Below are 22,968 nucleotides of genomic sequence, written 5' to 3' on the forward strand. Positions count from 1 at the left end.
TTCATGTCCAAATTTGTTTGTTGGTGTTTATTATTATACAACGTGTATGTCACACTTCATTATGGGTCACAAGAGGTTCCGAGGAGTGTTACAATTGTATTCGGAGGACAGTCAGTAGGCCTATTGCTGTTGTTGCTTATTAGTTTTCTTTGCCAATTCTTGGAACTCCTTGATCGTGTTTAATTTTTAGACACGCTCACCCGCTTCTTGTTGCCGCTTGAGTGCATCTCGAAACCGATTTAAGGCCGCCTCATACCGAACACACCTTACATACGGTATTACCTACCACAGTGTATAGTTGGGTAAATGACTAATAATGCATTAGTTGTGACAAATAGAAACGACACCTTTTTCAATATAACAAAAAATGTAAATGTACAAAGTCATTCTATCAAACTGAGGTTATGTTTTCGCATTAAGTTAATTAAAATTTCAAAAATACTGCACTGAAAAAACATTATTCTAAATACAATGTTAATAACTTCAATTTGCATATGTTTAAAACTAAAACCACAGAAAACATATTGAAAATTAAAAAGGATAATGAAAAGAAAGAAACTTCTTCCTTCTTCTAATAAAAGACGTGGTGTCAACAATGAATATTACGTTAGTGTAGGGGCTGACCTTGCAGGTGCTGCACCTCCCTCACCGTGTGTGAGATTGTTTTGAGTGATGACTAATATAGAGTGGATGCTCAATTCCAGCTGGAACATGTAACAGAGATTGTATCGTTGTACTTTCACAAGTACGAGGAGTGGTTCCGCTACTGGCGTAGATAACATACCGGGTTTGTTAAGACAATTTTCTTTCAATGTTTAAAGATAACGTTACTTTATGTAATCAACCAAAGCATAAGTTCATATTTTTTTTAAACATTTTTAAGTCATACAAAGTAATTCCCATTTACAAATCTTCTAGTTTGAGACCAAGTTCTTTAGTTAAAGAGTAGTCCAAATTACTTGGGTAATATACAAGATTTCAACACAAATACAAAAACATTTATCAAATCAGGTTTTCTAAAAAGATACAAATTTAAATGACGACCTGTTTTTACTAACAAATGGCACTGTATAATGGCACTGTTGAAAGGAATAAAAAGCCATTAGTAGTTTTCTTAGATCTTGCTGAAGCATTTGGTTTTCGTGAACTGAAAAATTATTGTTGGGTAAACTGGAATATGTCGGGGTCCGGGGCGTTTAGTAACAAAGCTACCTCACTAATCGACCCTAGTTGGTATCAATCTTAGATCAGATCAATTCCCCCAGGATAATCGACTACGGGGTTTTGCAGGGGAGTTTGTTGGCCCCCTTCCATCCTTATGTTTTATTAAATGTATTTCTAACAATTTAGGTAAACTCAATATGATAGAATGCAAGATGAAATGTAAGCGACGACATGGCATTGCTGTTTGAGGGCAACAGCTGGGAGGAATCTTTTGGTTTGACGGATTACGATCTGTGATCCGTAAAGGGTTGGTTTGATCAAAGTTGGCTCACTAGTAAGATTTCTAATAAAATTACTTGTCATTGTACATAAGAGTCAATTGCAATTTCGTCAACATTTGCTTTTGTTTTCGTGAATGTGGTGGCAGTCAGGGTTGTGAATGTGTTGAAATTGTTTCAGAATTCAATATTTAGGTGTTATTATAGACATTGGCATTAAGTGTAACAGAAACATCATCTATGAAAAGAATAAAACTTGAAAGAACAACTACATTATTTATTCCCTCGCCAGAATACTTTCACGTAATTACTAAAAACCGTATATAGGCTTGCATGCGATTATTATTATAGTACGGTAATTTGGTATGTGGAAGTCGAATTTAAATTATTATTCTCTTGTAGTAGTATAATAAAAAACTCAATAACTGAAGCTGGCTTGGATAAACGCCTTGGATTCTTTTTCTGAAAATCTCACAATTATTCATGAGAATCCAAGTATTTTCTTTTTACATTTACATAAAATAACATTTACAAAACAACATTTAAAATATTTATATAAAACTAAAATAAAATAAAATTTTATCAAACATCGCACTCATACTCAACCAGAGCTTCGGTTAATATTTGAATTCATTCATCGAGGCGAATAAACAGTTGCTTCCTGATTTTCCTTAAATGTGTAATGTAGGCTATAACACATGTATATAACACACATTTATAACACAGACTAGGCAATCTGAAAAATACCATCATGAAATGACTGAGTTTTGTGGGTGTTTTTGTGTATGAATGTTTTGTGGTGCAGGACAGGAGCTTCTATGTGAGAGTTGGGCTATGGACTGTCAGATCTTTTGCATGAGTACTCTTGTTGCATGGGGGCGTGATAGTGTATGTGCATGTATCTATGTATGCGAGAGTATGTGAGAAGTAATTTTTTTTAACATATTCACAACACTGTTGGCATTCGATTTGTTTAAACTTTGACATTTATTTATTTATTTTTCACTTAACCCATTTCAAAACGTGCATATGAATTTGTTTTGTTACGGTAATTGTTGTATTACAATATATTGTATAACAACTTTTTTGGTTTCTACACTTTGTATACTAATAATGCGACAAACAATGAGGAAAATAACTATTTTTATTATTTTAGCTAGTATTGTAACTTTTTAGGTCACAATATGTACTCATTTTAATTTATTCTAGAAGAACTTTTATTTCCCAGAAAGATTTAAAATGAATAATTAAATTGTTTTGTTATTTTATCATGATAATTTTGTATTAAAGGGTGGACTGTATGACTCCTTTCCCCTCAGGCATTTGCTCCTTTGGGAAAAATTGCCTGAGGAGCAATGTTTCTTAATGTTCATTAATATTTCTTGATGTTTTCTTAATGTCCTCAATGTTTCTTAATGTTTTATAAAACTAAATAATTTAGTTTTATAAAAAAAATAAGCATTGGTTGTGACAGCAAAGGGTAATCGGTCGGACCAATTATTATATTCTTACTAATGACTATTATAATATGCATCGTTATCACATTACGACGCATATTTAGTTTAATGTTATTATTTTTCAGATTGTAAGTGTAATAAGTTTTCCAAAATATAATTGTTGATAACAAATACAGTATCTGCCGTTTACATATGCGGAAATTGTGACAAGCGAACAAAAACACACAAAATACTAAACAAACTTTATTAAAGAAAATACTTTCTTTGGTAAATACAAAAATTGGTTAATTAATTACTAAAACTCTCAGAACAATACAACGTATTAATTACAAACAGACATAAAAACTGTAACACCACAAGAAGTACGAAACATGTCCTTAATAAATAAAACTAGCACTAAGTAAGATCTAGGTTACAAAATGATACAAGAAACTAAAATCAGTCCATATAAAGCGGTTAATTGTAAATATTTACATAGAGAACAAGATTTAAGTCTATTGGTTACTACAACTTGTAAAGCAGATCTAAATTAAAGATATCACAGAGAATTAGGTCGAATCAAGTCTTTGAATGATAGAAAAGAGATTAAAGGTGCAATAAGTGGAAAGGAATACACCGCTTTACGAAAAGAAAATTGAAATATATGTGCTAAAGTTATATTACTATTAAATTAAATTGTTTACGTAGTACTTATAAATTATAAAAAATGAAAACAGTTAGTACGCCTCTGAAGTGAAGAAAAGAAGTGTTATGATATTGACCACAGATTTAAGTTGCAAGAACTGTATGAAAGGAAATCAGATATTAGTTTGAGAAAATGTAATGAAAAACTGTGTTCAAAAGAAAGAGAAAGAAGAAAAATTAATCTAGAAAGAATGTGATTCTAGTTCAAAATGATTCATTGATCAGTGAAAAAATAAGGCTCAAAAGATGAAAGATGAAAAATATAAAATGTAGAATTATTCCACATAATTTTAAGAGTTAAACTCTAAACACTCTAATGTGTCATACTTTAGAAATTACTTAAATTTAAGACTCAAATAATCTCAAAATGCAACTGCCTTTTTAAAGATGGTAGTATTCAAGGCGTACTAAAAGCAAAGATTGAGGTAACAAATTTCATACAGAAACGTGTTATTCTTGAGAAGGTGACGGATCCGGCAATTGATAAAATAACCGGGTTTATTTCAGGTAATGGAACTATCAGACTAAGTGACGGCAGGTTTTACAGAGAATATTGAGAACTACTGAAAGAATCAGTGGAAACGAACTTTGTACTTCTACCGTAGAGGACTTGATGGTTACTAGGAGGGGTATATGTGCAGTCCCGACAAAACTCGGAAATGGTGTGCTGACTATTCACAGTTATATGGCCGTCGTTATAGTACTAATTATAATTGTCAAAGTTCTTTGTTAAAGAACAAAGGCCTTTGTTAGAGGACAATGCCGGACTATTCTACGGTGGCATGCAACAGGTAGCTTTTAGAGTTTGATAAATTAGGTTATTATAAATGAAATAAATATTTGATATTAACACTATTTACAAACTCTTCACGAAGTCTCCAAGATTCCATGGACTCTCCAAGATTCCTGCAAAAAAGGAATTAATGTGATATTATTCAACTTCAATACAAATACAAACTATAATTATATATGATAATATGTACTGTAATCATATTACATTAAATGCCTAAGTTTGTCGGATGGTTTCATCCAAAGAACTGTATTCTTCATATTTATTTTACCTGCCCAATTAAAAATGAGATTTGTTTTGACTAGAGTTTAATTTTCCCTGTGAAGACGAAGAAGAATATTAACACTCAAAATCAAATAACTGACAAAAAAGTATAACTTTGACCAACACACTCGAATGAAGATGAGTCCTTTGAAAATGACATTTAAAATCGTGGAGAGTAGAAAAGTACATAACATAATCAAATGATCCATTTTACTAAAATGGGATAATGACTAGAAAGCAAGCCAAGAGGAACAAGAACACTTAAGATTCTACCAAGAGTAACTTGAAGAAGAAAGTCCGGTGAAAGATGAAGAAGGACAAGGAGAGAAGAATTGACCTACATTGACATATGGTGCGTGTAGAGAGGTCGACTACAAAAATGCTCAAGGTCCAATTAATCGGTGCAGGTCTCTCATCACAGATTCTACCGGCGGCACGGCACTGGGACTCGCTCCACTTTCTTCTGTGTCCGTAACAAATGGGATTCATATCGACTTTCATCCGGGGAATGTCCATGATCGAGCAGGTAATGATGGTTGGGTGGGTCAGCCTAGCTTCAGACCGGTTTGAGCGTCTGTTGCTGTGGGGTTTAACATTTTTGAAATACCTTTTCAGGAATTTCGGTGCTCTAAGGCGTGCAAGAACTAACCACCCGCAATGTTACAACGGTGGCGTTGGAAATAATGGCTGATAATATGGAATCGTTGAGAGCTTTGTACGAGTTACAATTAACTCGTAGATTTATCATGACCAACAGAGCTCTTGATAAATCAAGAGTCCAAAACAGGGCAAAGGCTTCCAATATACGAGCATAAGGAGTTACAACTTTCTTTTCTATAACTCGTCGTATCGTGGTAAATCATATTTCTCGGTATACGAGGATAAAATTATAGTTTCGAAGTATATTTTGTTTCATGTGAGAGATCAGTTTGTAATTCGCTATGTTGTAGAATGTAACCCGGTATTCAATGTGTTACCGCTGTAAACTTTTATGAATTTATGTTTTTTTTTGTTAGCAACTTGAACAATGCTTCATGAGCTGTAAAATAATATATGAGTTGTAATTGTGTGATGCATTCTCACTTATTTTGTTCAAGTAGGGCCTTAGGGCCGTTTTGTTACCCGATGTTTGAAAGTTGTACTTGTTGAATACAATATTGATATCCTCTAGTGAGATCTGTGAGATGTAAGAAGCTTCATTTTTTAAAAATCATTAAAAAAACCTCACAACAAATTGAGAAATGCATAATGATTTAGGACTATGTAGTGTATTGGTTAGACGCACTGTAGTTAAAAATAACTGCAGTGATAGGAGAGCGTTATATAAGATGTATAGCTTAGTAATTTTATGTTCTTAATATTTATAACAATAACCATGCATAAGTAGTTGAATATCTCCTTCCTAAGGAATATGCAAGAGAAGGGCAACATCATAATACATACGACAGTGATAAGTGACATTCTTAAATTTTAGAGAGAGTGAAAATATTACGCATATAAATGACCGTTTATACGTAAGCATATACTCTGCTCTCAACAGTTAGCGATATAAATGATCACAACAAAAGAGAGGGATGGTTGTCCGTCCAAGTTGAAAACTTTCTCCGGAGCAATTGACAGGCCGCAAGTCGGAACGAGGTCGATCATAAAATTATCCGTCAGCCCGATGGTATTAATGATGATGAGAGTCCTGATCCTGTGGAAGACAATAGTCGGGAGCGGCAGGACCGGTGATGACGGGAAAGTGGCCAAGGCCCAAGGACGAGGCTGAGGGAGGTCATCAAACCTGCTGCAGACGCAACCGGTCTAAGTGATTGACCCACTCACACATCGGGGTCAGTAACGGGTAACCGGGAGCAGTGATCCTGGGAGGTGTTTCAAAGTCAGAGTCAAAAGGTTGTTACGAAGGCCAGGGTAGGATTGGCCTGCGGGCCGTCACAAGAAACCTGTTCGGTGGATTCTAATAGGTACACACTTTCTTGAATGTTCGGGAAACGTAGAAAATTGAAATTCCATTCCATTGAATACATTAATCTAATCGACCCAAATCCTCCAAGCACGTTTCTCCCAACTTAAGTTATGTATACGATAACTGCAAAATGTCCTGAAAATGGATAAACAGGCATAGCCTATGTTTACAATAGTTTTATTGATTTAATATATAGCTTTTCTTGTATCAGCGAATTTCAAGTTTGAAATTTTAAATACTATAGAACAATTCAAACTCACGGCAGAGCAATTAAAATTAAATAACTACTTTCCGAACTTAAAACACACTAGTATATTTTAATTACTAGTATAGAGACAATTATAAAAACACAACCTTTACCAATAAATCAAAGGTGGAATAAAACCCCTAGATTTCGTACCGCAACTGAAGAGTTTCTTCTTAATATCAATATTAAACTGTACAACGTGCAATAAATGGGAGATCGATTTACTTGTTAGTTTAGAGAACAAAACATGACTTTATATTTACTCGTGTAGAATTTAGAAAACAAAATGTAATAAAGAATTTAAACGTCATATGAGTATGTATTGTTTATCCACAGTGGTTACACACTTAGTAGAAGTACAGGGTGTAAAACTGTAACTTAGTGAAGTTATTTATCTGGTCAGTAACGTCGTGACGTCACAATAGTACTGTACATCGCGGAAACCAATAAGAAAATTACAGAGCGGTCTTCACGCTAACAGAGGGTACTCTGCTAAATGGGCGGGAGACTACCGAGACTTGTTATTTGGTGAACACAGCTGTCTAGAAAACGATATTGTCGTAACTATTACTACCTTTATAAGCACCTATATACTACAATACGTCATTAAAAAGTTTATGGATATCGTACAATACTCGTTTTACAAATAAATTTACTATGTCTCGACTGCTACTGAGATGTTATATTTAACCAATTAATACGCGGTTAGATGGAAAGCTTTAATTGCGACGTGTGCCAAGTTATCAGCAGTTTTTAAAATGTTAATAATACGAGAAAGCAGATTTAAAAAACAAGTTAAACTTGTTGGTAGTCAAAAGATTTCGATTTTGAGACTGAAAAGTCAATACCGATTTGTGCATAGGCTTTATAAAACATTGTTCAAAAATAACATTAATATTAAAGAAAATAATTTAAAATGATACCACAAGGTATTAGTATTTTACTTATTCTAGATGAGCCTAAAGAATCGGAACAATTGCCATTGTTTTATCAGGAAATTTAAAACAATATGGAAACATTGTCAATGATTGGGTTCTAGTCTCCACCAGCTACTAGGGAATATTTTCTGAGAATCTAAACGTTAATAGCAAAAATTTAGTCCCATTTCTAAGTAAACTCTTTCATTGATGAGTCGAATAATTTTCATGTAAATAAGCTAATTTACGCATATTAAATGGGTGAATACAGTAAATGATAGTTGTGTGTTTCAGTAAAAGTACGAGATCGTCTAAGTAGGATTTAATGACGGTCGTTTCAGAAAGAGAAAAGGACTAGAGACATGTGGAGAAAGAGTGGGCAGTGACCACGCCTTACCGGTCCAGATGCAAGTACAAGGGCAAGGCTGCTTTCTCGCGCACAGGGGGGCACCGAGGAGGCGGCGAGCGTCTGGGCGTGAAAGTGCCTGCTTGGGGACAACTTGACTGCCTTCTGACCCACATGCGACCATAACAGAATCGTTTGTGTACCGGTTTAATACCGGACTCGACAGGTTTTCACGGATCTGAACTTGAATTGGTTTAGAAAACTCCGACTCATAATTTTTTAGAGGATCGGAATGAGGGACTTTCCAAAATGTCCTCCATACAGAGAGAATTTGATTTTGTGGAATGTCAAAAAGTGACAACTCTTTTCTGTGTTGTTAACTCAAAAGGAGCTGTACGATTACTTTATTTAGTGTTACGCTATTGTGTATGTTAATTCGTCAGGCGTGTTTCAAGCGGATTAGAAAAGTGACTTTATTTAACATTGGAAACTGAGTGGGAGGTTTTCAAGATTACGGTTTTGTAACATATACGTTGTTATTTGTAACAATAGATTGCATTTGATACCAATTAGATTCATTCAGAAAATGTAAAATACATGAATTATTCTTGAAATAATACATTTGTACGATTTTGATTAACAATATTCACACGACATTCAAAACTAAAGTTACCACAGAATATACAGGTTTTCTGCGTAACACGCTATCTATACTGTACGTGTGAAATTTGAGGTGATCGGCAGAAACAATAGTGTAATCGTAATTTACATTCGTGTTCTGTTGTCAAAACTGACCTTTCTCTACCTCCTACGGACCGGCTTCTGGGCGCTGTAGGCGATGGAATGGGCCACGTTGTTGGAGTAGGCTCCGTGTGAGTCACCGTGGCCGCTGTAGCTGTCCCAGCCGCCGCCACCGCCGCCTCCACCGCCGCTGCTGCTGTAGCCGCCCCCGCTCCAGCCGCCCCCGTGGCTGCTGTACTCAACAGGGTGAGCAACCTCGTGGTGGACGGGCGCGTGATGGTGCTGAGACAAGAGCTTTCTGATGGCGACGAATCCGGACAGGGCCAGTGAAATGAGGGATGCTAGCAGAGCCTTCTTGGCAATGAGGGCGATCACGATGTATGCTAAACCGGCGAAGGCGGCTAACTTGACCTTCAACCCGAGCAGCAGAGGGAGCAGCAACTTGGTCAGCTTCTTCTTCTTGCCTCGTCCTGAAATATTTTTAGTTAGAACGGAAGACAAACAGAGTTTTATTAATGTTTAGTACTGGAAGTGGGTATATATTCCCGTTGTACATTTATGGAATGGGACAAGAAAATCTTATATGTCAAGGTAGGGGCAAAAGATCTTATGGATAATGTCTTTCGTGTGTGTAAGAAAATTGTCAGTCTATGAATAAGTTCAACTCTTAGATTATACTACGCCGTGTACACACCAGATAACTTAGGACCTGAAGATTTATAAATTCCACTAGCAGTTACCCTGCTAAACAAGTGGGACATCATAGGCAACTTTCTTTACATGACATAGCAAACACTCCTGTAATACATTTTAGAATGACTGGGACTTGCGTGTAAAGAACAGTCAGTATTTTGAGGCTCTGAAGTCAAAGATTGAATAAAGTTTTTCTGCAACATTTATCTGAATAGTAATAGAATAGTTCTAATGATTTTAGTTGAAGTATTTTAGGCAAGTGTGGAGGAATAATAAAAATCAAGTCCGTAGGCTTTTAAGCACTTAAAATGTAATATGATGGAGCCCTATGATTGTTCATAGCAGAATGGACCGACTACCACATCTATGGGTTTCTCCTATCAAAATTTAACTATGTGTCAGGTGCATTGTTTTGTGATTCAATTTGCAATGATCATGGGCTCACTGTGCTCCTTTGCTTCCTCATATTGTAGTAACAGAGCGAATGGTTCGTTGACTTATTTATAGTAGTGTTCAGTTCTTAATATTTGTTCCCTAAACAACTTAAATATACCGTCCGAAAATTTCAAAGGACGTAAATTTCGAGTATATGATATAAACGAAATGGTTTGAATTCTTCACTGCTGCCATCCTTAATCAAAAATTAGATAATGCTACTGCCATACTATTTGCAACACACTACGTTTTGACATACTTTGTTCATGAAATACAAAATTCTGGAATACATATTTTATAATAGCAATATACGTATCAACAATAACGAATATCAACTAAATCTCTCCAACATATTTCCTGTGATTGAGTATCAAGCATACAAACATTTCACCATTTCACCCAAATATTCATAGGATATCTGTAATACCTTAAGATATGTTTTAAAGAAGAAAGAATTAAACACAAAGGCATGTATATAGAGGAATATAAAAACGCGTGATCTAATTAATTGTAAAGCTAATGTGGTCTGCTGCATTTCTTGGAAATCCAAGATTCATGTAAGTTACTTTGATGTCAGCTTAGCTATTGCATATAAGCTTCATTGCAAAGTGAATACTTTTACATCAGCCAAGTGTGAGATCTGCAACTACATCTCCGGTGAGTAGTTCAATCTCCCTCATCAACCTGCCTGGTCTGTCTTTATGGTCAAGAGTTTATGGGCCAGGATGCTTTTACGGCAGCACATTTAATTATAGACTCCAGGTAATAACGCTTCAGTACAACGAGGCACCTTCAGCGATCTGGAGAGCTGGATCGTAGCAGCCGCAAGCTCACTTGGTGACCTGGCTTAGATTTGGAGCACGCGATAGTTGTGTTATCATCTCGCAAATTTTAGCCGTTAGTCTTATTTATGCAAATTTATTACAAGGTCGACCACAGTTATGAAAAGAGCAGTACGCCTATTAAAACAGATGTCGTGTCTGAATTCAATTGCAGTTATGTTTTGGTATATCTGCATTAACAAAATTGCGTGGTTAGTGAGGTGGGTGCGGTTATCTTTTCAGCATCTCCGCATAAAAATAGATTCTGCACAACTAAAAACTTCTTTTACTTCAGTACTTTCAAACATAAGGAAGTCTAGATTTAGTTCAAAGAGTAATTTTGAAAACGAATGACTCTCAGGTGAGGATAATTTTTCCTTTTTTGGAGTATTTTCAGCAGATTTTGGGTTAAGTAAGTTCCCTAAGAAAGGCATGGGAATCATAAGATCAAAATGAAGCTAATATGGGCGTAAAGAGTAAAAACAAAATTGTATTATAAAAAGTTGTAGGTGTCTGATATGGACACAAAAAGGAAGGTCTGAATGGACCACTAAGTTGTTGCCAATAATCTCTAGCGGTGTCAGGAGGTGTGAATGAGACATTAGTGAATCACCTGTGAAAATGCCGCGCACGATAGGATTACACTGGCCACTTTTTTATAAACCACTCGGCTATCCAGCTGCCTGGTTTTTGCCGCTCATCTGATGACTACCGAATATAAGGATCAATTTACTGTTGTGACAAAACAAGACCAGTGAACAAGGCGTTCGATTACATATTTCGTGGTTAGTTTTTGTTATTAGATTTACGATACGTCGCCATCTTTATCTCAAAATTTACTCTCCCTGACTGCCGACTCTTCTCTCTGTGCGATAAGATAAGGTAATAACACCAGCCCTGAATGATTATATTTTGCAAACAGTGCCCTTCTGTAGCGTCTTTGTCATATCATGTTTAATTGCAATGCTATTTTGCTTCTGACATAACCTACACGTTTTTATAATATTCTTCAATGCAGTTTCAAGCTCCATTAAAATATTTAGATCTGCTTAATATTCAACATTACTTTTATCATTATAAACGACAGTGTATGCAAATATTGATAGATAAAAAATAAATAAAAGTGAGATATTTTAATGTTTATAGGAGGTAACAAAGCTAGAAAAGTTAAACATTAAAAGACACTAAACACCACAAATATCAACAATTAAAATCTAAAATTTTGTAGTGTTCTTCACATAGAAAAACGAGAAGAAAAATTAAATAAATAAACACCTAAAATGTATGGTTTCCAAGTATTTCAGTTTTTAAAGAGAAGTTTTTAGAATGTTATAATCATGCACCGAGTTTGATGAGGATTCAGTCCCAGTACTGTAATTGATTTGACGCTTTCTTCGAAATAGAATAAATCTTAAGAATCCTTCTATTATTTTCCGCTTGAAACAGTTGATTCTAATAAAATAATCAACACGCAAAAATCATTTTTTAATTATTCACTTTACACACGAGCCATATTTGGTTGAATAATTCATTAATATATTCTAGAACACCCTACTATTCACCAATGGTTCAATGAGCTTTGTTGCCCGTAACTTTCATAATTGTCATTTATCATCACAGATGTTTGTGGTAAATGGTACAAATAAATATCTCACTTTTAAACCAAAGATGACTCCGAAATAATAATATAATTCACGTAACTGGCAAACTGTGACAGTCCCTTCACGTCGTCGTTCACGGTTGTTGAGCACTATTTGACCGTGAAACCGTGAATGGCTCCTGGATGTACTCACGGCGGCGGGAGATGCACTTGCCAGGTTTGCCGTCATGGTTTGATAACATCTCCGGTTATCGCGACAATCTCCCGCCAATTACACACCTGACACGTAATCTGTTCCCGCGATTAGCTCAAAGGGAGACCACTCATTAATTTTTAATTATCCCTATTAATTTTAATTTACGTTGAGAAGTTTTAAAATTTACTACCGGACAAAATTATTAATTCTTAGAAACGTCTATAAGGAATACGAGATTATTCATAGAACAAATGTTTATTTTCATGAACATAAGCGTTTTCAATTTACATTTGTTTGGAATCGCTTATGATTGTAAGTAGTACATTTCTATGCAATGAGTTTTTCTTGGGAAGATTAGTATAAAATAGATACTTTACGGTAAAAATGTTGTAATATCTGATTTTTTGATTGTGGGCAGTGATAAAATTTCCTTTCTCAAAATGTTAAGTAAATGTATAAATTTAATTATAAAAACAAAATTTTTATTATAAAAAGTTATATTTTAAATGTCTTAGTGAAATCTAACTTTTACTAAAAATAAATAAAAAGTTCAGAACAAGCTTTAAGCATTCTATGTTCCATTAGACTGCCAAAATAAAAAAAGGTATAAAAGGCAATGAAATGCCTATAAAATATAGAACTTAAGTATATAATAGTGTGCAACATTCTTTAAATAATTATTTGAAATATTTATTTTTAACTACGCATATTAAACAAATGTTAGATTTAAAAAGTCACTGTAGCTTTTGAAGTCGGTTAAGATCGTAAAAACCAATCTTAATATGGAATGAGCGGAATTGGTATCAACACAGATTGAAAGCGGAGACCGAGAGAAAATCGAGAAAATCGATGGGGAGGAGGAAAGAGAAAAGATAAGAGAAAGGGGAGGAGGACGGAGTGTCCGCCTGATAACCTCAGTGACTTTCACACAATTAATGCATCCTCCAGGGCTACAAGTTCTGAGCACCGAACAAGAGGTCAGCAGGTAATGTTTCCTGGCTCTAGCCACCGTTCTTCAGCGGCGGTCACGGCAATTGCTCTCGTGATACTGGAGATATGTTGCTGGAAGAACACCTCTTACCTTCCCCGTATAGCGTTAATTAAGGGAAGGCGTTCTCTTGTCTCCAGTTCAAATTAACGAAGTGTGTCAAAGAATCAACACTTTCTACTTGTGTTGTTCGTAAAAGGTTTTTAGGAAGTGTTCAAATGACACGTTTTCGTATAAATCTAAATAATCAGTCCATGGCTTACTATATATTGTAAAAGTTGTATTTTTCTATTGGATTGTAACATTCCCATTTCTGTATCTATGGAATAAATGCATTGTTATTTTAAAGGACAGAAACATTATTATGCATAACAATTTTGAGGTATTTATTAAAAAAAAAATTGTAATGTATGGGTTAAAGTTACACTAACTTTAATGTATTATAAAAATTCCATATAAACACCGATATCAGCCTGTACAAATTGAAGTCATAGAAAAATGTAAACCAATTATGGTTTACTGTTAACTTTAATAATACGAATTTTTGATTAATGTTTTCCATTAAGTGGTTTCTTAGGCAAACTTACCAAAATAAATATAATTCTTTGTGAGAACTACTAGCGGCTAGGATGATTTATATTTTCTTTATTATTTATTATGAATTGAATTAAGAAGCAGTTCCAATCCTGACATACATGTACATATATCTCGTACGTTATACTTGTTCAATCAATTATTTCTATCGTATTAGAATATTTTCCGATAGCACTAACTTTACTTAATTTTCACTTTATTTTAAGTTAATTTTTAGATCGTAAGAATTGAATGAAGAATTGCTTTGCTGGTGTTTTATCGATAGACTGGAATTCATACGTCCATTCATTCACTTCAATCAAATTTTAAATAGGAAATTAAAGTATTTATTTTATTATTTGAATTTAAACAATTATTGGTAGCAGTAACTTTTTTTCTAAAACACATTTACTCGCTGTCATAAAAGACTTTAAGGTAATGACAGATTAATTGACTTATTATAGAATAGTTAGTAATAAAAAGAAAGATAAAACAGTTATGACACTTGTTAACACAATATGAGTTATGATATTGGAAAACAATTTAATTCTGGAACTCAAAATTAAAAAATAGACGCCATATTAAAACAAAATAGAACTGTCCCCGTTATTATCGTTACATGAGCAGCCACAATAAACTATACAACCATAAAATAAAAGTATGAGTCCTTAAGCCATTTTTAAGTTAAGTTTTTCTACCACAAGTTTAAAGTATATAATATTTGTCCAAATATATTTTATTTTTTAATTTTTGTTGGAGAATAAACAACTTTTAATACTCTAAGCCCAAAGCGAAGATTCGTGATAATGATATTACCACTTAATGTACAGTAAAGTAGTCTGCTGGGCTGAAAGTGTGAAATTACTCCTATATGTTTTAACATCTGCAGAAGTTACCTCTAAAAAAATACAAGTAAAAAATATAAAATGAAAAATTTACATGCAAAATGTAGGTATAGAGTAACTGTAGTTTAATTTAATAACTAATTCGTCCAAGTAATACAATTACATTGCTACTAGGGATTTTATTTAGTAATACATCAGTTTTTGCTACCATTTTCTACATCTTTATAGGAGGTACAAAACTTATGAGCTAGAAAAATCAAGCTATTAATATTGAAATATCACGTTAGTGGCAATTTAACCGACTACCAGTATGCGAACGTGTAGACTAGTAATTCAGTGAAAATGCCCCACAATTACTCAATATTGCTTCATTCATTAACAGTTAAATATGTGGGGGGCTAATTGGTATCTCGTGTTTCACTAATGCTAATTGTGCATGAAGGTGTGTGTACTGTAATTTAACTCTACATCATGTAAATTATCTCTCATGTATATTTTGTGCTACTGCTGTGGAATGGCAACTATAAAGTTTTAGCGATCAAGTACGGTAAAATAAAATAAATATAAACAACGTATTGTAATATAAAACACAAAAATGCACTTTATTATTATTACTAGCACTGTGAAAAATGGATTAGCCAACCATGTTACTCTACAAATGGTTATAAAATATTTTCATATAAAGATAAAAGAAATATCGTTAGTCACCAAATTTATATAAAACACTTTTACGATAATGTTTACAAAGAGCAATTCTGTCCTTCAGGTATTGTGTTATCGATTTAGGGTTTTAACTGTATTAAAACTAAAATTTCAGATGGAAATAGACGTTTTTATCCAGTGATACATTTTGGCATCAGCATTGTTTATGGATGGAACAACGCGGCTGTATGAAATATTGAAAATATTGGTTATTACAAAACATATAAAAACCTATTGGATATACTCTTTACATAAAGTAACGCGCTCTAAAACAATCCAAATCCCGCAATACCCTACCTTTATTTTCAAATATTTAATCGCCAACGAATGTTAAATGCAGCGTACCTTCAGTGATGAAGTTGGAAATGTTTTCTTTGACCTCTGGAGGGATGTTACTGGCTATGCTGCGGGCTGTGGCGGCAACTTCGTTCACCACCGGGGAGAGATTCCAAGACAAGCTCCTCTCCTGGAAGAAGTTGGAGATCTTCCCTAGAGCGTAGGACTCCAAAACATTCTCTCTCTCGTCGACATCCTTGGCGGCCAACAGTTGGCTTTCGGAGGACTCCTCGAGGGCACGGGCGGTCTTGTCCTTAGGGGCGGCGTTCTTCACCAGAGACAGGCCGCCGAAGAGATCGACACTCTCTTGGTCGAAGAAGGATCTGACGTTGCGGAACAACTGGATCTGAACACAAGAAATAGAGTCTTTCTTGAAACAGTCGTCCAGGCCGCTGATCTCCGGCAGTGGATCCGCCCAGGCGGAGGCGAGTAGGACTCCGAGGACGATAACACCTCGGGGAATCATGGTTACAACGACAGGGACACACGGGGTTTGAAGAGCGACCATATTCCTATCTCTTTTAAAGCGGCATCTTCCACGCGCGGAGTTCTGGTGGGGGGGCCGCTATGAGCTCGCCCCTCTACGCCGCTCTGTGCCGCCGCCGCTTCATTCTTGATTTCTAAATCGCTCTTGGAGCGCGATGCCGAGCCCCACCACGCGTAAACAATGCGTTGGATTCTAGGACAGGTGGGAATTTATTTAGACTAGGAGGGTAATATTTACCAGTAACCTTGGCAGGTTAAACAGTCGCGTGTTGTGGCGCTCGTGTCTCGTGTCACGCACTCACGGTCCTGTCCACTGTTCCTTTACTTATTATGTTTACTTCTAGAAGTTTAAATCCTTAATGCCACCGCATTAATGCAACAAGTGCAAGTAAATGAATCAGTTTTTATTTTATACATCACGAAAATAACAACATTTGAAACATTTACTTTCATAAAACCACTACCTACTCAATATGAAGTTGTTCACACTTTCTTTCAATTGAAAAGATTTATGCATTTTTTATTTATTTAAGAAATCCCCTTTGAGAGTCCTTTGAGAATTTTTCAAAAGTTGAATTTCCAGTTGGAAAGATTATCTTGTCGCTTATCACAGTTCTTTTTATTGTCCATCGTGGACCAGCATCTAGACATTTAAGGATTAACGCATTCACCAGTTAAGAAAACAGTTACGAAAAAGGTTAGAAACTGAAAATAGTTTTATTAATTTTCTTATAATTCTAGGAGTTTTTATGTTAAAAACAGTAGTTCTGTTATATCATAGTTTATCATGGTTTTAAAGGTAACAATACTATTAAAATATATAAAATGTTTCTGAATCTGGTTTACTTGTTTTTATTATATCAATACGTACTCAATGAGTAAAAGTATTACATTTTACTAGATTAGAGACAAAATACTATGATTTATACAGACAAATTAATGATAGAAGGAGAGAAAACTATGGATATTGCAAGTTCGGGTGTATGAAATTCAGTGTAAATTTCAAATTCCTTCCTTTTCAACACCTAAATATGACACCTCGCACAGCTTTATAAGGTCCCACGAATAAAGACGGATTTCATTATTAATCCTACTCTCAAAACCCAACGTTAAATACATCGATATCATGAAATTAGTTCCTTAAAAAGTGTTTGGTTAGTTCAGAATTACTGAAAGAGCTTCTTATTTCTAATTTTTATCAGCTCAATATTACAAATAAACGTTTTGACATATTCTTAACTGAACAGACGTTAGGGTCGTAGAGACGAATGCAGACGTATTGTGACCTGTATTCTGTAGTTTAGTTTTAATGATAGCGTTGTGTATAGTTTTTTATTAAGTGCATGTTTTTAGAGTTAGTGAAGCTGAAAAAACAACATGGTGGTTGTGATTTCTGACTTAGGCGTGCCACAACGCTTTGGTATGATTTGTTTATTTTAACGTAGTTTGTAATTATGTATTAGGTTAGTTATTTACCTGAAGAAGAGATCAGATTGCAGATCTCGAAACGTAGAGTTACTGATTTCATGTTTCACTAAACGATGGCAAATAATGTCCAGAAAAATCGTTTCCTTCACAATCCTTCCATCGTCAAAAATAACCTTCAAACAAAGAATATGCTTAATTCATTAAGTATTACTGATTAATATAATTTATAATTCCTTTACTGATTGAATTAAGGAAGCAATAATTCAGTAGTCTTTGGGTGACTAAGGTAACAAGTAACGCAACTTTACGCATCAAAGTAGATAAACCGTTATCTACTTTGTATTCTTCTCTTTGTCATGTCACACATTCGTTGTGTGTTGTCTGTCATAGTAAGAGTTATTAATATTGAAATATTGAAAGAATCTATATGGCCATCTATTAGGTCCCAAGTATCATTTTAAGACGATGGTGTTTTTCTACAACCATAATTTTTGGAATGAAAAACAACATCTTGTAGTGGAGTTTTTAGTGCATAATGATGAACTCTATCACTTTTTCTTACAACCTAAGGATGTAAGGCAGTAAGTTGTGCATACTTATAAAAGCATGGGTATTAAAAGATATGTCAAAATATTGATATGATTCTTGAGAGTGATTTAGTTTTGATTGATTTGTTATTGGTTTTAAGTAAGCCTAACTAGTTACAAATCAGGCGACATCCAAAACTGGCGTGCCGAGTATTATCAGTTCTTTTATTTTTATCACAGTTTCCTCATCTCCCGACTGGATACAGCAGTTAACTTTTTTATCCGGTAGTTTCACAAAATTATCTAAGGAAGACATGCTGAGGTCGTTGTTAGATTTATTATTCTGCAATCTCTAAAATCACACATTATCTACTTTGTCAAATGTCCATTTACTAGGCTGGTTGGTGTGAGTGCACCCTACCCTTCGTTAAGTACGATGGGCTTATTTCTGGCTGGCTTATACCTTCCAGGTGAACCTGCGCTGAGTTCAGCAAAACCGATTTGTGACCTTCATCGCTCAGATCCCATAGCTTTCCAGAAGCGGCACATCAATACCAGCAAATGTCAAGATATTGAGATAGAAGGGTGGATAGATAGATCTAGTTTACTGCTGAGGATGAGTGTTTTGGAGTGGGGGGGAGAGGGATTTTGACATGTAGGGGCCTCTACACCCTAAATTTCAAAACCTACCCTAACCGCCCACCTTAAACATCCTATCACTCTGCAAAGGTTCTTTTAGGGCTAATTGCAACGAGGGGTTTCCTCAGCTTCTTGTAATAAGTAAAAACATTACTCTGGTAAATAATTTTCAACCAATTCAACACATCGTTCTCTAGTTCCCACTTCCATAACTAAGATTATCTCTACAACTTTTATAGAGGGTATGAGTTTTCTAGATCGGAAATCATAAATTCTAGATCACTGCCCAAGAATTCAAGGTAAAACTAGTAAGGTAAAGTAAGAAGCAGTAAGGTTGTATAATAAGTGATATAATTGTTGAAATACTTTTCAGAATGGTAATGAGCTTCATTTACTTGTTTTGGATTTGAATATGGCAGATTTATATGACTTTTAACTGTCGACAGAGCACAGTTGACTTATTTGTGGTAGTTTATTTTATTTAAATAAAATTTTACATTCAAACGCTCAAATTAGCATCTGAGATTAATTTCGACAACTGGTGTTTATTTTACTCTTTTCTTTAAGCATTGCCTATGCCTTATGCTGTGTATGTTTATAACAAGTACAACAAATTAGTATTGTATTTTTATTCTTGACAGAATAATATTTCTCAACAAGTATTGTATAAAGAGCTGTCTTAATGTTATTTTATACAGATATATTCATAAAACATTAACATAAAATAATAATTTAACTCTTTGCCACAAATAACGAAGCTGTAATTATTAGTCTCCATTTTGTATTTTTGATCAGGAGCTCTAGCTGGAACTGTGTATTACATTACTGCAGGCTAGGATCAGCTGACTACTTGTTAGCTTGGTAATTCTGGACTCAAAGCGGGATCCGAACCCAAGCTCTAAGGTAGCAAGTTGAGGCTCTATGCACTACGTACAGAAACTCTTCAGAAAGCAGTATTAAAATAAAATAGAAAAATCTTAAAATAAAACAACTAGAAGTAAGACACACGCCTCGTACCATCGAAATTATTATGACGTAACAGTAAAATCAGCTGATCTCAAAAAACATAAAGCAAACATTAATAAATTATGTTGGTATCATATCATCACATTTAAAATAAGTAATTAATTAATTATTAGTTTAAATCAATTTAGGAGATTTTTTCAGCTAAAAATACACTTGATATTAAATGATATATCAATCATAAATGTTATTCTCTCGATTTCAAAATTGCTTATTTTCCAGTCACGAAAAGTTCACGGGTTCGTTAGATTAAAAAGTCTGGAGATCTAGATTCTTCACTCTTCCAGCCCTGCGTCCACAGTTAACCTTGACCGCTTCCCTCACTCTGTCAAGGACCGAGTTCTCCCCCTCCCCTCACTCCCCTCCATCCTTTCTCCTTGACTGACCAGACAGACAGCTTCACTTTCTTCCAAATATCTCTGGAAATTTAAACAAAAGAAATTTAATCCCCGGACAGTTAATTTGCGATAACATTATAGCTATCCTGGGAGAAAGGACTTACAATATATTATCAGACAAAACAATCGCATCAATCTTCCTTTCCCTAGTAATTATAAGGAGGGGGGAGGGGATTTTGAGGAAAGTACATAGACTGCACTTTTGAAGTGTTGGAAGAAAGATTTGTATTCAGAAGCATTAAACTGTATCGTAAATTTGTACGTATATTTTACAACTTATAGCGACACAACACAACTTGCTTTAGTGATTTATAAGACAAATAATTTCCTTATTCGAAGGAAATAGATTTTTCTGTTTAGGTTGTAGATTATTTATAAAGTTCAGCTATAATTATTGTACCACAAGAACACCAAAGTAATCGGTAAACTCGTTTTTTAAAGTATTTGTATATAGTCCTGTTTTTATCTCGAATAATATGAGTATTGCCCAGTTTCCCCAAGATTTTACGTTTTAATAAATAAATAACAATTTAATTTAAAAAGGATCGGTATATTTTAATTTTTAATTCATTAGTCATACCGTGTAGTGTAAAAATTAGAGAACTTTGTATTTCTCCTAGGTCTAGTGCATATGCCTGGACCTTTGTTTCCCACTTAAACCACAAAGTTATAATGTAATTCTTATTTTTAGTAAGTACCAAAATGTACGTTTGAAGAAATTCTAACCCTTGAGTAATATGAATCTCTCGGTTGCCTGGAGGTAGCAAAGTTCTTAAACCAAATCAAAATAAGGTAAATTTAATAGGCTAAATAAAATTGAAATTATTGTTCATTCCACACATAACGTAGCTGTGGTAGGAAGGGTTCATTTAATTGAATTTTCGGTCTAGCTCCAGTTCACCTTCCTTTTATTGCAGCGTCTAGTATCTGGACACTGCCTCAGACTTGACTCCTAGAATCTGGAGTTATGTTCGTCTGAAGAGATCCAAAGAAAGTCGACGACGATGAAGCTCCAAACAAAACACTGACATCGTTCCGACATCAGAGACACCTATAAATGAAAATTCAAAATTCAATATTGTTCATTGTTATTACGTTTGCTCCCGAAGCTCTGGTGGCCATCTTCTTCTACCAACCAGACACTTAGCTGTCTTGGTGAAACGATGATTTCCTTACGTAATTACGTTCCTGTATGAATATACCAGTTTTTTATAGTATTATAAAGGGATAAGACGCTTTGTTCCGAACGTAGGTTTTACAAGACGACCGTAATAGTAACTGGTGCAGATCGAACTCACGTGAGCTCTGCGGTTAAGAATCGTAGTCATCCTGATCGATCGATGGTTGTGGTTATGTCTCGCTACGAGAGGGAAGGTGAAACACAGTTTTGTCTTCCACGGACGATGCACTCTGTATACTGGACATATAGCAATAGATCCCTTAGCTATGAAAACTAAATGAAGTCCATTTAAGATAAAGCTTCAGTAGAGCTGCATTAGGCAAAGCAATTCCCACATAACATAACACGTGTGGAAGGCGAGTGAATAGAAAGAAATCGGATTCCTACATCAGTTTCTTCTCCTTTTTCTATAATTTTTGTTATTAAAAAGGAGAGGCCAATCCCTTTTTAGCCCTTGTTCTGCCCATCATGATAGGTACGAGAATCATTCAAACAGAATAAGGGGAAAGGTTGGTACAGTGCAATCAAGAACGTAGCCGTTTGGGGGGGGGGGGGGTCAAGACAATTGATATTTTCCAAAAGTGGACAGAAAATAAGGCCCCATTTTGTTCCTTAAAAAGTTCTTGACCCGTATCTATGTTGAAAACGATCTTTTAGCAGTACATGTCAGTAATATTGAATTATTTAAATAATAATAATCGTTTACGAAAAATTAATTACAACAATTGAAAATTTGGGGGGTTCGGACCCATTTGACCCTCTTGCTGGCTACGTCCTTGAGTGCAAAATTGAAAGCACCGATAAGATAAGAAGTGCAACGGCCACAAAAAGGATTCGATACTGCGATATCTTATCTCGTACTCAACGTTCGACGCCCTAGACCACTCGAGCATTGCCTCTCCCAAATAACGTGTTCTCTCTTTTATTTAGTGTTGCTGATAATGTATAAAATTTGCCCCTAACAATTGTAATAAATGTCTGACAATACTTTCAAGCCAATAACACTTTATAAGATGAACCTTTTAATTTTTGACAATTGCATTAAAGGAGGTGTGTCATAAATATTGCAATTTGGTTCTTTTTTCTCGTTCACCAATAAAGTATCACCGAACAAACAAAAAAGGACTTCACCTCGAGAAAACTAAGAAATAACTTTAGACACGAAGTGGGTTCTCAGGTCAAGCACCGCCCACTTGCCAAAACTGTACAATTCAAGTGTGTACACGTGGGCAGGAGGCTTG

General features: G+C 34.9%; 1 protein-coding gene across 1 annotated transcript; it reads right to left on the bottom strand.

Annotated features, from left to right (window-relative positions):
• Positions 1–3,131: 3,131 nt before the first annotated feature.
• On the bottom strand, positions 3,132–16,527 carry LOC124361457. The gene is made up of 3 exons (XM_046815507.1): positions 16,056–16,527; positions 8,912–9,327; positions 3,132–4,489 (listed from the first exon to the last, which is right to left on the bottom strand). Exons 1-2 carry the CDS (start codon positions 16,510–16,512, stop codon positions 8,918–8,920), a joined length of 867 nt encoding a protein of 288 aa, XP_046671463.1. The 5' UTR covers positions 16,513–16,527; the 3' UTR covers positions 3,132–4,489; positions 8,912–8,917.
• Positions 16,528–22,968: the final 6,441 nt, after the last annotated feature.

The sequence above is a fragment of the Homalodisca vitripennis genome, chromosome 4 (genome assembly GCF_021130785.1).
Source record: "Homalodisca vitripennis isolate AUS2020 chromosome 4, UT_GWSS_2.1, whole genome shotgun sequence".
Taxonomy (NCBI): Eukaryota; Metazoa; Arthropoda; class Insecta; order Hemiptera; family Cicadellidae; genus Homalodisca; species Homalodisca vitripennis.

Excerpts from the sequence above, each read along its gene's own strand:
- LOC124361457 (XM_046815507.1), bottom strand. The coding sequence starts at position 16,512 with ATGATTCCCCGAGGTGTTATCGTCCTCGGAGTCCTACTCGCCTCCGCC. Across the intron at positions 9,328-16,055 it reads TTCCAACTTCATCACTGAAG|GACGAGGCAAGAAGAAGAAG; the intron begins GTACGCTGCATT and ends AAAATATTTCAG.